Here is a 16,805-nt window from a genome sequence, read left to right as displayed (position 1 = left end):
ACACGTACTTTTTCTTATACTTCGGTTATTTGCCAGCCGGTATTTTCTTAAAAGTCCAACCGCACTTTTTGTAATTTTGACAAAAAAATAAACACGGCTGGACTTTTGAGGGAAATTATTCTTTCTGTAGAATGATCAGCAGGATTTTTGTCTTAGAAAATTTTACAGTCATTTATGAGCAGGAATTAAGACTTAGAAAATTTTCATCAGCCAAATCTTCCCTTACAGAAATAAAAAGTTTGTGACTAGGATTCTGTTCTTTGAAAGGAACAATTTCTATCAAAATGGAAAAGAGTTATAAATGAAAATTTGCAAGTTATAATAATGATATCATATTTTTTTACAATATATACTTTAAGATCAAACTATAAGATGTGATCTTTTCCCCTAAAATTTTCAATTCCATTATAAAATATTTAAAATAGACTGTAAATGGAAAGTTGAAATTTAATATAGGTGATATAATTTTGATTGAATTATATCCCAGTTAAATATGTTTTCAACAATTATTTAACATTTTTACTTTTTCATGAAATAAAACCCCTAGCAAAATTACATCTATTAATAGGTTAAATTGCTACATTTTCTAGTATATTTATATTTAATAAGATGAAAGCATTAAATAAATAATTATCATCATTCTTTAATATCAATTAGAAACTTGAGCCATAACAGTGATTCAATAGCAGTAGTCTTGTAGAGAGTGCCATCTGTTTTCAATTAACCTCAGTCTGGACAGGCCACAGGAAGTAGCATCTACACAGAGGTTGATCATGAGGCCATTTGAAGGATAACACATTTCTAAATACATATATCTGCAATAACTTTCACTTTTATTAAACATTTCATAATTGAACAAATTAATAATTGATTTTCTTTTCTTTAATATATCACATATTCAAAATTAAGACATATGCAAGAAGTCATAAGAAGAAAATTTTTCACAGCTCCTTAAACAACCTCATGTATTGCAATACAACAAAATTTGAATTTGGAATAAACAGGAAGATGTGTCTTCTTTCTTAAACAAAATGAGAAATTTACATTGGATGTATTAAGCAAATGTTTGGAAGTAGTTAATTCTTTTCACATTATATTAGAGAACATGGATCCTTAAATTCTGACTGGCATCAATTTCAATTTAGGAAGATTGCTGTTTGCATGTATTTTGGATTGCATATTCTGGTAAGTACAATCTGATATGCTATTTTTTCTTCAACATATTGATGAAATGATTACAACATTATAAATAGCTTAATTTTTATTTTTGAAGAGTAAAAAGAATTAAAAAAAACTACATTAAATACTTAATTATGCAAAATATTTCAGTTTCAGTGATTTTCAAAGCTTTACTGCATATTATGCACTTTAAATTTATTTAGTCAGAAGTCTTAATATATATAAATCATGATAATTATAACCACACATTTTTAAGAGTAAGCATTTAGCTTCACAATTCCCCGTTTCTTGACTTTGCCAGTAAGACAGTACGTAGAAAAAAGAAAAAGAAATAAGCAGTATATGCATATACATTGTATATAATGCCATCTGGTTTTATTTTTTTATTTTCAGATTATAACAAGGGATGCATATCATAACAGAGGAATCCACCATCTGAAGAAAAACTAAGCAGTAGTAATCAAGAGGGAGGGTTCTGCGGGGATGGAACCCCCCTTTTTTTGTGGATCAGCCCCTGCTGAGATCATCTTTAAAGGTCAAACAGAACTTTTTGAAGTCCAGCTGAACTTTTATGAGTTCAGCTGGACTTCTTAAAGTTCAGCCGGACTTTGTAAAGTCCAGCTGAACTTTATAGAGGCCATATTTTTGCCAGAAATGCTGGCTGGATTTTTTCAGACGTACTTTTATAAAAGTCCAGCTGGACTTTCTGAACCGGACTCCTGCTAATTTAAATATTTCGAGCCGGTTTACGGCTAATTTCGCTGAAAGTCCAGCCGGGTTATCCATTATAACACATTCAAAGAAAAGTCCAAATAATTATTATAAGTACGGTTCTCAGTACGGCTACTGTCCAGCCGGAGTACGTGTCATGTTTTTCGTACGGGAACTGTCAAGGTTGTAAAAGTCTTGAATTGTCAAATTTAACTGAGGGTATAGCACTGATGACAAATAATCCTGACAAGTATATAAAAGCATTCTTGTAGATAACAGAACAATTATACCCATTTTTAGGAAATTTCAAGAAAAACCAATCAAATGTTCATTTGAGTGATCATCATGCACCTGTATTTGTTGATGGTTCTTGTTTTGTATGGCTATGATATTGTACTTCTTCCAAATATTTAGATAGCCAATGTGGATATCTTTTTGGCTTTTTTCTCTGTTTCCAAAAGACCCATATCATGCTTATTCTTTAACAAAAAAAACTTTTTTAGCATCGCTATTTTTTTACTTTCAGAACGGCAGTATTGTTTTCAGATGGAGACTATCAATGATGCTGTTTCACCTCAAAGTAATAGAAGTCCAAAATCTTACCCACCGGTTTGCTGTTCAACAAGGGCCGGAGGTAATAGTTAATTAGAGAAAATTTACCGCTAAAAAAGGCAAAATAGTATTATCTGAAAAGACAAAGGCCATTTTAGGAGTAAATACATATAGCTGACAAATCGTCGGAAGTTCCTGTCATACATTATTTGATATAGATTTGGATAAAAATTTGTATTAAATTATATAAGGCCACACCAATTTAATTTCTTGTTCTACGGATTTTTGGACTCCAAAGCAATTTGAAAATTTTAATAAAAAAATATTTATTTTGCAAATTTTTGAGGCGAAGCTTGAAAAGTAAAGGCGAGCGATTATATATATTTTTTTTGTAAACATAAAATAGTAGGTTTTGACAATACTAAAACTTGATTTATCACTTGTACTTTGACATTTTTTTAATTTATGAAGTATTTTTCCCTGTTCACCAAATAAATAATCGAATAATTAGATTTGGTATATGTATATGTGCCAATTAATGAGACAATTTTCCATCCAAGTCATAATCAGGTTGGGAACAACCCTCAATTTTATAAATATCCTTTTTATGAGGGGTCAATATAAGTTACAATATATTTTTGGTAAATAAAACTTTTTAGTACAAAAGAGCTCATATTTTCCCAAAGAACTATATATCTATCTGGTATTAAATGGTCAAAACATGCCCAAGAATTTTGTAATATTCCTGGACTTAAGCCATGTTAACACATTTACTTTAATATTATCATGATTATTCAAAATAAATATCATAAATAATTCTCTTTAAGAATATAGTAATGTTGTTTAAAATTATTTAAATATGATGTATTTCTCCTCTCTTTTAGTTCATTTTTTTAAGTTCTTCACAGAATTTGTATAGTAACACTGTGCAAATCCTTGGTATTTCTTCAAGTTTCTTTTTTATAACAGTAAAATGACCCCATATGTGCTCTTCTGAGGGATAATAGCAAATACAGGTCATAGTACGTATGGCAGAGCTTTGACCCAGACCAAACAGCAAGTTAAGGGACCCCAAAATTATAAGTGTACACAATTCAAACAGGAAAACCAACGATCTAATTTATATATATACAAACGGGAAAATACCAAATAATATTTATGAACATCAACAAACGATATCTAACTGCAGATCGACAGGCCCCTGAATCAATCAGGACAGGTGCATAAACATGCAGGGGGTATGGATAGTTTTGTATCGCCAGCATATTGCAGTTGAAGGCATTTCTTTCCAAAGTTCTTTGAAGTTTATTTCTAACAACGAACATATTTTGATAGGGAATCTAAGTAAGGGGGAAGGAAACCAATGTTTTGTTCTGTACAGACATTTTCTTCTGTTTTCTATTTATATCGGAGCACTCCCATTTGGGATAAATGGGTTTCATGCTGAATCAAATATTATCACAGACATTGACACAGTGTACTTGGGTGCTTATATGTTTAAAATCTTTATAAATACATGTTAGATTGTGATTATAAAAACAAGTGCAAATATCTGTTTATAATATTTTCAACAACAAAAAAACGGTGCGGGAAATAGACAGGATTACATTTCCGGATGCGGGAAGCGGGAATAAAAAAAAAATTAAAAAAATTCTGCTTTGAAAAAAATAGGTGCGGGCGGGTCCTTTGAACAAGGAATTAAATTGGTGTGGCCTAAGCATATAATTATAATTCTTTTTAACTCAATTAATGTATATGCCCAACCTATAATATAAGAGGTATTATATTTTCTGGTCTGTCCATCCAATAGTGTTAGTCTGTCTATTCTGGATCAGGTTAAAGTTTTGATTGAAGTTTGTTTGTGTTCCGATCATTGATATAACAGCCATAGATAAAGTACTGAACCAACATCAAAAGCTATTTTATTGTTCAGCCTTTGACTTTCGTAACAGAAAGATTGGCATAAAGATAGTGATCTAGCGGCTGCGTTAGCTCACTTCTTAAAAGCTTTATATTTTAGAAGGTGGAAGACCTGGATGCTTCATACTTTGTATATAGATGCCTCATGTTACAGAGTTTCTGTCAGTCACATGTCTAATGTCCTTGACCTCATTTTCATGGTTCAGTGACTACTTGAAAAAAAAGTTAAGGTTTTTTGTTATGTTAAATTCTCTCTTATTGTAAGTAATATACTGAACGGCTTTAATAACGCAACACCCATTTTGTTGATTTTTTTTACCAAATCTTGTTTGATTCTCTTACAACTACTTTTCACACCTACCATACTTCTTTATCTTTACAAAAAATTAACATCTGGCTTACCTATGGTTATTGAACATACCAAATTTTTGGTGTTGCACAAATTTCTTAAAGCGAAATTTGGGACCCATAAAAGATTGTTTCGGAGTTTTTTGCTTTGTGAAACAGTTCTTTCAGTCCTTGACCACACTTAACTGTATGACTTCTGAACTCGTCTTACTGTCCTTCTGAAAACGATACAAGTAGGCAGGATTTGTTGCTGACCATCAGTGACCAGATCAACGTGTAGTGACCTTGCAACGTCAGTAGAATTTTATTACCCAACATCATTTGCCAGACATGTTCATGGCCACAACATCAAATGCTTATCAAATTGCCGAATGCCATTGCGTACAGATTCATGCCATAGAGTGGGGTGCTCATTTTCGCCATATCTTTCCATGTTGTCTACAGTTTATGTTCAGGTCTTTATGTTTTTGAAGTATACTGATATTTCTATATGAAGATAACCACAAATGAAAAGTGTTCTAAAGCTTGAACACGTTTGTTTGAAAATAATCATCTGTAAAGTTATATTAAAGGGTGTTTGAAATTTCCTGATGTTTTGTCAATGGGGGACACATATTCGCCGTTTTTGTCAAGCCTGCAACTTTTGTTCAGAAAGCTTGACATAGGGATAGTGATCCGGCGGCGGCTACGGCGGCGGCATTAGCTCACTTCTTAAAAGCTTTATATTTTAGAAGGTGGAAAACCTGGATGCTTCATACTTTGTATATAGATGCTTCATGTTACAAAGTTTCCGTCAATCACATGTCCAATGTCCTTGACCTCATTTTCATGGTTCAGTGACCACTTGAAAAAAAAGTTCCAATTTTTTGTAATGTTGAATTCTCTCTTATTATAAGTAATAGGATAACTATATTTGATATGTGCGTACCTTGCAAGGTCCTCATGTCTGTCAGACAGTTTTCACTTGACCTCGACCTCATTTCATGGATCAGTAAACAAGGTTAAGTTTTAGTGGTCAAGTCCATATCTCTGATACTATAAGCAATTAATAGGTTTAGTATATTTGGAAGGACTGTAAGGCCTACATGTCAAACTGGCAGGTGTCATCTGAACTTGTCCTCATTTTCATGGTTCAGTGGTTATAGTTATGGTTTTCAGTTTTGTTCTTTTTTTCTAATACTATATGCAATAGGTGAATAATATTTGGTGTATGGAAATATTTAATCATCTATATGTCAGTTGTGCAGATTTTTTGATTTGACCTTGACCTCATTTTCAGGGTTCATTGCTCAGTGTTAAGTTTTTGTGTTTTTTTTTTTCAATTACAAATGTATAAGCAATAGGTCAACTATAAGTTGTTAAATTGAAGAATTGTTAGATGTACATGTATTCTTGGCATGGTTCATCTTCCCTTACCTCATTGTCATGGTTCATTGGTCAATGTTTAGTTTTCTTGGTTAATGTTAAGTTTATGTGACAGTCGTAATAAAGCTTTATATTTAGGACTATCAACATAAAATCAATGATTAGTAAAGAAGGAGAGACATTCAGCATGTGCACTCTTGTGATATTTGCAGAAATTTTATCACCCTCTTATTAGCTCACCTGACCTGAAAGGTCAAGTGAGCTTTTCTCATCACTTGGCGTCCGTCGTCCTGCTTCTGTCGTCCGTCGTCCGTAAACTTTTACAAAAATCTTCTCCTCTGAAACTACTGGGCCAAATTTAACCAAACTTGGCCACAATCATCCTTGGGGTATTTAATTTAAAAAATCTGTCCGATGACCTGGCCATCCAATCAAGATGGCCGCCATGGCTAAAAATAGAACACAGGGGTGAAATGTATATTTTGGCTTATATCTTTGAAACCAAAGCATTTAGAGCAAATCTGACGTGGGGTAAAATTGTTGATCAGTTGAAGATCTATCTGCACTGAAATTTTCAGACAATTCAGACAACCTGTTGTTGGGTTGCTGCCCCTGAATTTGTTATTTTAAGGAAATTTTGCAGTTTTTTTGGTTATTATCTTGAATACTATTATAGATAGAGATAAACTGTAAACAGCAATAATGTTCAGCAAAGTAAGACCTACAAATAAGTCAACATGACCAAAATTGTCAGTCAACCCCTTTAGGAGTTATTGCCCTTTATAGTAAAATTTTAACAACTTTTCGTCATTTTTAGCTCACCTGGCCCGAAGGGCCAAGTGAGCTTTTCCCATCACTTGGCGTCCGTCGTCCGTCGTCGTCGTCGTCCGTCGTCCGTCGTCCGTCGTCGTTAACTTTTACAAAAATCTTCTCCTCTGAAACTACTGGACCAAATTAAACCAAACTTGGCCACAATCATCATTGGGGTATCTAGTTTAAAAAATGTGTGGCGTGACCCGGCCAACCAACCAAGATGGCCACCATGGCTAAAAATAGAACATAGGGGTAAAATGCAGTTTTTGGCTTATAACTCAAAAACCAAAGCATTTAGAGCAAATCTGACATGGGGTAAAATTGTTTATCAGGTCAAGATCTATCTGCCCTCAAATTTTCAGATGAATCCGACAACCCGTTATTGGGTTGCTGCCCCTGAACTGGTAATTTTAGGTAATTTATGCTGTTTTTGGCTATTATCTTGAATATTATTATAGATAGAGATAAACTGTAAACTGCAATAATGTTCAGCAAAGTAAGATTTACAAATAAGTCAACATGACCAAAATGGTCAGTTGACCCGTTTAGGAGTTATTGCCCTTTATAGTCAATTTTTAACCATTTTTCGTAAATCTTAGTAATATTTTACAAAAATCTTCTCCTCTAAAACTACTGGGCCAAATTAATCCAAACTTGGCCACAATCATATTTGGGATATCTAGTTTAAAAAATGTGTGGCGTGACCCGGTCAACCAACCAAGATGGCCGCCATGGCTAAAAATAGAACATAGGGGTAAAATGCAGTTTTTGGCTTATAACTCAAAAACCAAAGCATTTAGAGCAAATCTGACATGCGGTAAAAGTGTTTATCAGGTTAAGATCTATCTGTCCTGAAATTTTCAGATGAATCGGACAACCTGTTGTTGGGTTGCTGCCCCTGAATTTGTAATTTTAAGGAAATTTTGTTGTTTTTGGTTATTATCTTGAATATTATTATAGATAGAGATAAACTGTAAACAGTAATAATGTTCAGCAAAGTAAGATTTACAAATAAGTCAGCATGACCAAAATGGTCAGTTGACCCCTGAAGGAGTTATTGCCCTTTATAGTCAATTTTTAACCATTTTTTCGTAAATCTTAGTAATCTTTTACAAAAATCTTCTTCTCTGAAACTACTGGGCCAAATTAAACTAAACTTGACCACAGTCATCATTGGGGTAACTTGTTTAAAAAATGTGTGACGTGACCTGGCAAATCAACCAAAATGGCTGCCACGGCTAATAATAGAACATAGGGGTAAAATGCAGTTTTTGGCTTATAACTCAAAAACCGAAGCATTAAGAGAAAATCTGACAGGGTTTAATTGTTTATCAGGTCAAGATCTATCTGCCTTGATGTTTTCACATGGATCGGATAACCCGTTGTTAGGTTACTGTCCTGAATTGGTAATTTTAAGGAAATTTTGCCGTTTTTTGTTATTATCTTGAATATTATTATAGATAGAGATAAACTGTATACAGCAATAACGTTCAGCAAAATAAGATCTACAAATAAGTTTACATGACCAAAATAGTCAATTGACCCCTTAAGGAGTTATTGCCCTTTATAGTTAATTTTTAACATTTTTCATAAATTTTTGTAAATTTTTAGAAAATATTTTCCACTGTAATTACTGGGCCAAGTTCATTATAGATAGAGATAATTGTAGCAACAAGAATGTTCAGTAAAGTAAGATCTACAAACACATCACTATCACCAAAACACAATTATGTCATGAATTTATCCGTGTCCATTGTTTAATATGCACAAGACCAAGGTGAGCGACACAGGCTCTTTAGAGCCTCTAGTTTTGTAACTTGTACAAAAATCTTCTTCTCTGAAACTACTGGGCCAAATTTAACCAAACTTGGCCACAATTATTATTGTGGTATATAGTTTAAAAAATGTGTCCGATGACCCCGCCTACCAAACAAAATGGCCGACATCAGTAAATACAGTAACAGGTGAGCGACACAGGCTCTTGAGAGCCTCTAGTTATGTTTGCACCTGTCCTAAGTCAGGAATCTGATGTACAGTAGTTGTCGTTTGTTTATGTAATTTATACATGTTTCTCGTTTCTCGTTTTTTAGCTCACCTGGCCCAAAGGGCCAAGTTAGCTTTTCTCATCACTTGGCGTCCGGCGTCGTCATCCGGCGTCGTTAACTTTTACAAAAATCTTCTCCTCTGAAACTACTGGGCCAAATTAAACTAAACTTGGCCACAATCATCATTGGGGTATCTAGTTTAAAAAATGTGTGGCGTGACTCGGCCACCCAACCAAGATGGCTGCCATGGCTAAAAATAGAACATAGGGGTAAAATGCAGTTTTTGGCTTATAACTCAAAAACCAAAGCATTTAGAGGAAATCCTGTCAAGATCTATCTGCCCTCAAATTTTCAAATGAATCGAACAACCCGTTGTTGGGTTGCTGCCCCTAAATTGGTAATTTTAAGGCAATTTTACTGTTTTGGGTTATTATCTTGAAAATTATTATAGATAGAGATAAACTTTAAACAGCAATAATGTACAGCAAAGTAAGATTTACAAATAAGTCAACATGACTGAAATGGTCAATTGACCCCCTAAGGAGTTATTGTCCTTTATAGTCAATTTTTAACAATTTTTATAAAATTTGTAAATTTTTACTAACATTTTCCACTGAAACTACTGGGCAAAGTTCATTATAGATAGAGATAACTGTAAGCAGCAAGAATGTTCAGTAAAGTAAGACGTACAAACACATCACCATCACCAAAACACAATTTTGTCATAAATCCATCTGCTTCCTTTGTTTAATATTCACATAGACCAAGGTGAGCGACACAGGCTCTTTAGAGCCTCTAGTTTTATATAGGTTAGACCGTTGGTTTTCACGTTTGAATGGTTTTACACTAGTAATTTTGGGGCCCTTTATAAGCTTGTTGTTCGTTGTGAGCCAAGGCTCTGTGTTGAAGGCTGTACATTGACCTATAATGGTTTACTTTTTTTAAAAATTGTTATTTGGATGGAGAGTTGTCTCATTGGCACTCACAACACATCTTCCTATATCTGTCACACTTGGTGTTAAATTGGCCTTCATTGGTAATAGCTGTTGATTGATATCTGATAAATTGTGAATCCGGAGAGTAATATGTCATTCTTCAGTAGTTATCATTATCTTCTGGTTCATCATTTACATTGACAATTTCCATGTCTGACATTGATGCGACTGATTTGATGGAAGGAGAGATTAATGAAAAAATGAAAGATGACAGTTATCCAAAACATTTTGCTATTGAATTACACAGGACAAAACTCCTATGATCTCCTATAATTTCATTTTATCATAGCTGTTATAACACTTAATCTATATAGTGTTTACTTCAAAAAGGAAATCAACAATCAGATCATACCACCAGCTATTGAGCTGCAAAACAAGTACAAAAATAGTAAGCAGAATGGTATACAATGATAGATACAGACAAGATTGTGCTATTTCCCAATTATTTAAAAGCAGACTGTACCAAAAACTTTTTCATCAACTAGTCAAGAAACTAAATGTGAGAACTTGTTCCTTTATGACATAAAAAATTTGTAATTGTAAAAACCTTTTTTTTTATTTCTAAAAAACACGATAATTTCTTCTTTCTGGAATAAAATGTGATTACACTATTTTGAATCTCCATAAAAAAGAAATCTTAACACGCCATAGAAACATTTGACCGGGTTTCAACTTCTTAATCATTGATAAAGCCATCAACTGTAAAAGAAACATTATAAGAAGGTCCGAGACCACAATTATTTCGTAGTGCATTTCTTTTAGAACATAAATGTAAATAAAAAAAAATTCCCACCTGCGCTTTCTCAAAGAAACTTTTACAGTGTGTTGTACTACTTTTGGGACAAAATATATCAAAATTATAGAAAACTTCATCGCCTCTAACTCAAAATATGGACAATTTTATCTTTAGGGCGTCTTGAAATCTTTTGACAGCTTCCTAAGTGCTATTTTTCAACCTTTTTCACCTGGACCAAATCACTACTTTCCTTTAAAATTCTGGACCCAAATTTTTTTACAGTGTAATTTCACCCCCCTACTTGCAATTTGAGGCATTAAACATGGAGAAATAAATTTGGAAGGGGTATAAAAATTAATGGCAAGTAACCCACTGTCAACACTAGGGACTATATTTGTGAACAACGAAAATCGAGGGACGACAATTGTGGTCTCGGACCAGAAATGATCCCTGTTGTATTTCTATTTCAGTTGCTAAATTGCCAGAGAATGTTACTTTGATTGAAGTTAAAAGTAGAAGTATAAAACTATCATGGATGAAACCAACTGATATTAAAGGGTTTTTATATGGATATCGTGTAAACTTGAGAGTAGAAGATGTATGCAAAGTGGAAGTGGTTTATCAGTGCACAAATTGTGTTGGAACAGTAAGTTAATGATTTTTAAAAAGCCTTTTCAGATACTTCTTTTGCAAAGAACTATCACTTATCAATGACATTCATTTGATTTTTCCAGTGGGAGTCAAAATCTCTACATTCTTATGCCCAAACCATAGTGGACGGGACATTAAGTTTTACCCTTGTCCTTCTGTACATCTGTATGTTTCAAAATTGGTTTCTGTTCTCTAACTTTAGTTTGTCTCAAATAAATGTTATGAAACTTATACACAATGCTTATAACATCAAAACACAGATCAAGTTTTAATTTTAATTGCAACACTTTTGCCGTTCTAGAGTTATGCCACATGACAAATAGAAAAAGAGTTTTTGGTTTCCATTCTCTAACTTTAGTTTGTCTCAAGTTCTCAACCAAATGTAAGTTTTACTTTTTATTTCACTCTTTTCAAACTAACAACCTTTCACACAGGCAATTTGATAAAATATTTTACCAGTTGATCAGTTTGTAGGAGAAGAATTCAAACTGCAATTTGGGAAACTGTTTTAGCCATTGTTATAGTGATACCCAAAAGCCCACTAAATAAGCACAGTAAATAATATTGAACAGAGTTTGCCTCATATTTGGTAGTAGCTTGACATTGATGATTTGGATCCGGCAAGAGCTTTATCTAAAGGACACCTTTTTCTTGTTTTAAGTGATTTTCAATACTTTGAATTAGGCATGGAGATATTGAGGGACGCATGCTTAGCACGAAAATCATTGCAGTTCCCTTGTGAAATTTTGTAGAAGTGAGGCAAGAGATACCAGAAGGCATTCAAACTCATAAGTCAAAAATAAACTGACAACACCATGGTTAAAAAAGAATAATACTAAAAGACAAACAATAGTACACAAAACACAACATATATACTATGAGAACTTTAAAAGTACAGTGCATCATAAGCCCATGAAGGTTGACTGACATAAAATATGTTTCATATTTGTATTATTATGTTATATAAGGTTGAACTTTAATAAAACAATATATATATTGTATACTTATTGACTGGGTATGAGTGGAATAGTAAGTTTATTGTCCCGTGGAACAACTATTGTCCTGAGGCGTAGCCGAAGGCAATAGTTGTATTTGAGGGACAATAAACTTACTATTTCATGAATATCCAGTCAGTAAGTATTTTTTTATATCGATTAAGACAACAGACAATAAATGGTGGTGATTAATCAAGTATAATAATATTAAAAAGAAACCAAATCATAGCATTTACTTCATAGATATGTTCAAATGCTAAGGCTACGTCTTGCACTGATGTCAACCCTTTACTAGATACAATAGGTAAAACAAGACGTTGTTACTTCCGTATTATTTTTATACGACCGCAAAAATTAAAATTTTTTGGTCGTATATTGCTATTACGTTGGCGTCGTCGTCGTCGTCGTCGTCGTCCGAATACTTTTAGTTTTCGCACTCTAACTTTAGTAAAAGTGAATAGAAATCAATGAAATTTAAACACAAGGTTTATGACCACAAATGGAAGGTTGGGATTGATTTTGGAAGTTTTGGTTCCAACAGTTTAGGAATTAAGGGCCAAAAAAGGGCTCAAATAAGCATTATTCTTGGTTTTCGCACAATAACTTTAGTATAAGTAAATAGAAATCAATGAAATTTAAACACAAGGTTTATGACCACAAAAGGAAGGTTGGGATTGATTTTTGGAGTTGAGGTCACAACAGTTTATGAATTAGGGGCCAAAAAGGGGCCCAAATAAGCATTATTTTTGGTTTTTGCACCATAACTTTAGTATAAGTTAATAGAAATCTATGAAATTTAAACACAAGGTTTATAACCATAAAAGGAAGGTTGGGTTTGATTTTGGGAGTTTTGGTCCTAACAGTTTAGGAATAAGGGGCCCAAAGGGTCCAAAATTGAACTTTGTGTGATTTCATCAAAAATTGAATAATTGGGGTTCTTTGATATGCCGAATCTAACTATGTATGTAGATTCTTAATTTTTGGTCCCGTTTTCAAATTGGTCTACATTAAGGTCCAAAGGGTCCAAAATTAAACTTAGTTTGATTTTAACAAAAATTGAATCCTTGGGGTTCTTTGATATGCTGAATTTAAAAATGTACTTAGATTTTTAATTATTGGCCTAGTTTTCAAGTTGGTCCAAATGGGGGTCCAAAATTAAACTTTGTTTGATTTCATCAAAAATTGAATAAATGGGTTCTTTGATATGCCAAATCTAACTGTGTATGTAGATTCTTAATTTTTGGTCCAGTTTTCAAATTGGTCTACATTAAGGTCCAAAGGGTCCAAAATTAAACTAAGTTTGATTTTAACAAAAATTAAATTCTTGGGCTTATTTGATATGCTTTATCTAAATATGTACTTTGATTTTTGATTATGGGCCCAGTTATCAAGTTGGTCCAAATCAGGATTCCCTATCAAGTATTGTGCAATAGCAAGAAATTTTCAATTGCACAGTATTGCACAATAGCAAGAAATATCTAATTGCACAATATTGTGCAATAGCAATTAATTTTCAATTGGAGTTATCTTTCTTTGTATAGAATAGTAGTTGATAATATATGTTGGAAATTTGCCAGACATGACTATGATGTCATTTTCTATTTTTATTTGCCAATAACTTTATGTAAATAACTTCATTGGAAATTTGCCAATATAAAATGTTGCTGATGAAGCTTTTTTTCCTTATCTTATCTGAAATGTTTTTAGATAATGTATGTTGGACATTTGCCAGTCATGTCTGGCAAATTTCCAAAAATTGAATAAATGGGGTTCTTTGATATACCAAATCTAACTGTGTATGTAGATTCTTCATTTTTGGTCCTGTTTTCAAATTGGTCTACACTAAAGTCCAAAGGGTCCAAAATTAAACTTAGTCTGATTTTAACAAAAATTGAAATCTTGGGGTTCTTTGATATGCTGAATCCAAAAATGTACTTAGATTTTTTATTATGGGCCCAGTTTTCAAGTTGGTCCAAATTAGGATCTAAAATTATTATATTAAGTATTGTGCAATAGCAAGTCTTTTCAATTGCACAGTATTGCGCAATGGCAAGAAATATCTAATTGCACAATATTGTGAAATAGCAAATTTTTTTTTAATTAGAGTTATCTTTCTTTGTCCAGAGTAGTAAGCAAGAAATATCTAATTGCAAAATATTGTGCAATAGCAAGATTTTTTTTTAATTGGGGTTATCTTTCTTTGTCCAGAATCAACTTAAATCTTTGTTATATACAATATACAATGTATATTCACTTTTTACTACCAACTGATAAATTAAAATAATCTTTACCATTCAGTGATAACAAGCAGTTTTTTTACATCTTAATATTTTATGATGTATTTAAATGAGTAGTTATTGTTGCAAACCCCATTAGAAATTTTAATTGAGATTAGTTTTGGAATAAGGGAAAGGGGGATGTGATTAAAAAAATTGGGTTCAATTTTTTTAATCTGAAATTTCATAAATAAAAAAGAAAATTTCTTCAAACATTTTTTTGAGAGGATTAATATTCAACAGCATAGTGAATTGCTCTAAGAGAAAACAAAAATTTTAAGTTCATTAGAACACATTCATTCTGTGTCAGAAACCTATGCTGTGTCAACTATTTAATCACAATCCAAATTTAGAGCTGAATCCAGCTTGAATGTTGTGTCCATACTTGCCCCAACCGTTCAGGGTTCAACCTCTGCGGTCGTATAAAGCTACGCCCTGCGGAGCATCTGGTTTTTATTGTTTTATACAATAAACAATGTATATTCACTTTTACTACCAACCAATCTTTACCATTCAGTGATAACAAGCACTTTATTTTACATTTTAATATTTTATGATGTATTTAAAAGAGTAGTTATTGTTGCAAACTCCATTAGAAATTTGAATTGATATCAGTTTTGGAAAAAGGGAAACGGGGATGTGAAAAAAAAGGGGGGGGGTTTAAATTTTTCTCATTTCAGATTTCATAAATAAAAAGAAAATTTCTTCAAACATTTTTTTGAGAGGATTAATATTCAACAGCATAGTGAATTGCTCAAAGGCAAAAAAAAACTTTTAAGTTCATTAGACCACATTCATTCTGTGTCAGAAACCTGTGCTATGTCAACTATTTAATTTTAGATTTAAAAAGTTTGAAGAAGAATCTTTAATTGATTTGTAAATCTTGACATTTGTTTTGTGTAAAAAAAAAACATGTAATGTCAAAAATTTGATCACAATCCGAATTCAGAGCTGTATCACGCTTGAATGTTTTGTCCATACTTGCCCCAACTGTTCAGGGTTCGACCTCTGCGGTCGTATAAAGTTGCGCCCTGCGGAGCACCTGGTTAAAATCCTCCAATCGCGTAGCTGCATTTAAAATCCCCGAAATATAATGACGCTTGCTGTCAAATAATTTCACCCAGGTCCAATAGTTGGAAATTTTTGACTGGTCCAGTGGTTCAAAGCTTGTAATTTGCAGAATAGTGAAAAAGTTGTGTACTTATTTTATATAGAAAATGATATATGAGGTATAATAAATAGAGAATATCATATGGCTTTTTCAATATCGCATCCGTATCAACCCGAGACACCAATATAATCCCAAGAGCTCTGCTCGAGGGATTATATTGGTTGAGGGTAACGATACAGTGTGTGATATTGAAAAAGCCATATCATATACACTTTATTATATACATTTACCTCAAGCAGATGTTTTTTTTATGTGACATGATGTCATACAGATATATAAGGAGTTTTGAAATGACGTCATACAGATTATAGGTTTGACATGACGTCATACAGATTAGGGATTTGATAAAGCTTTGCAACAGTGGCTGCAATCGATGACGTGACGTCATACAGATTAAAGGTGTGATAAAGCTTTTCAACCGTGCTGATATCGATATCATCACGGGTGGCTGATACAGCACGCTTTCCATTGATAGTATTATACATACAATTTATCTGTATTTACTACTAAGTATATAATAAATATATATACATGTATATACTAAGCAAAAAGAACTCCATAAAAAAAGTAACAGTATTTCTAAACTTTTGCTTTCAAGACTTAAACAATGTTTTATAAGATACAGTGAGTATAACAACAGAATATAATTGTTGTTCTCAATTTTTTTGAATGTGTTTTTCAGCAAACAATTCTCCCTAAAACCTGTGATGTCCACAAGATAGTGAATATCAGTTCTGTAGATGCAAACTCAATGGATGAGTTTACGATTGATGGTCTGTTTCCTTACATCAATTATCATGTCTGGATTGCTGCAGTAAATGGAAATGGTGACGGAGAAAAAAATGAAACATTGGTTATGACAGATTCAGAAGGTAAAAACAAACTGAGAAAAAGCTTTATAGACATGCATTATAAGCATGCATATACCTATCAACCTGAAAATCTCAGGTCATGAAGCAATCAAACTTTTTCAGCTGAATTTTAATATCAAGGGGACATTTTTTTATATTTTAAATCGAACAGTTTCCAAAATTTAAAACTTTTTTCA

General features: G+C 32.8%; 1 protein-coding gene across 1 annotated transcript in view; it reads left to right on the top strand.

Moving 5' to 3' along the window:
- Positions 1 to 16,805, top strand: part of LOC143049759 (phosphatidylinositol phosphatase PTPRQ-like) — a 114,332-nt gene that overhangs the window by 33,334 nt on the left and 64,193 nt on the right. The window contains exons 12-14 of the mRNA XM_076223475.1: positions 2,417 to 2,524; positions 11,135 to 11,310; positions 16,440 to 16,629. Coding sequence (XP_076079590.1) covers positions 2,417 to 2,524; positions 11,135 to 11,310; positions 16,440 to 16,629 — 474 coding nt within the window. The remainder of the gene's footprint in view (positions 1 to 2,416; positions 2,525 to 11,134; positions 11,311 to 16,439; positions 16,630 to 16,805) is intronic.

Source organism: Mytilus galloprovincialis, chromosome 10 (assembly GCF_965363235.1).
Source record: "Mytilus galloprovincialis chromosome 10, xbMytGall1.hap1.1, whole genome shotgun sequence".
In the NCBI taxonomy this organism is placed as follows: Eukaryota; Metazoa; Mollusca; class Bivalvia; order Mytilida; family Mytilidae; genus Mytilus; species Mytilus galloprovincialis.
Note: the sequence above shows the minus strand (reverse complement) of the source record. Positions and strands in the feature narration are given on the sequence as shown.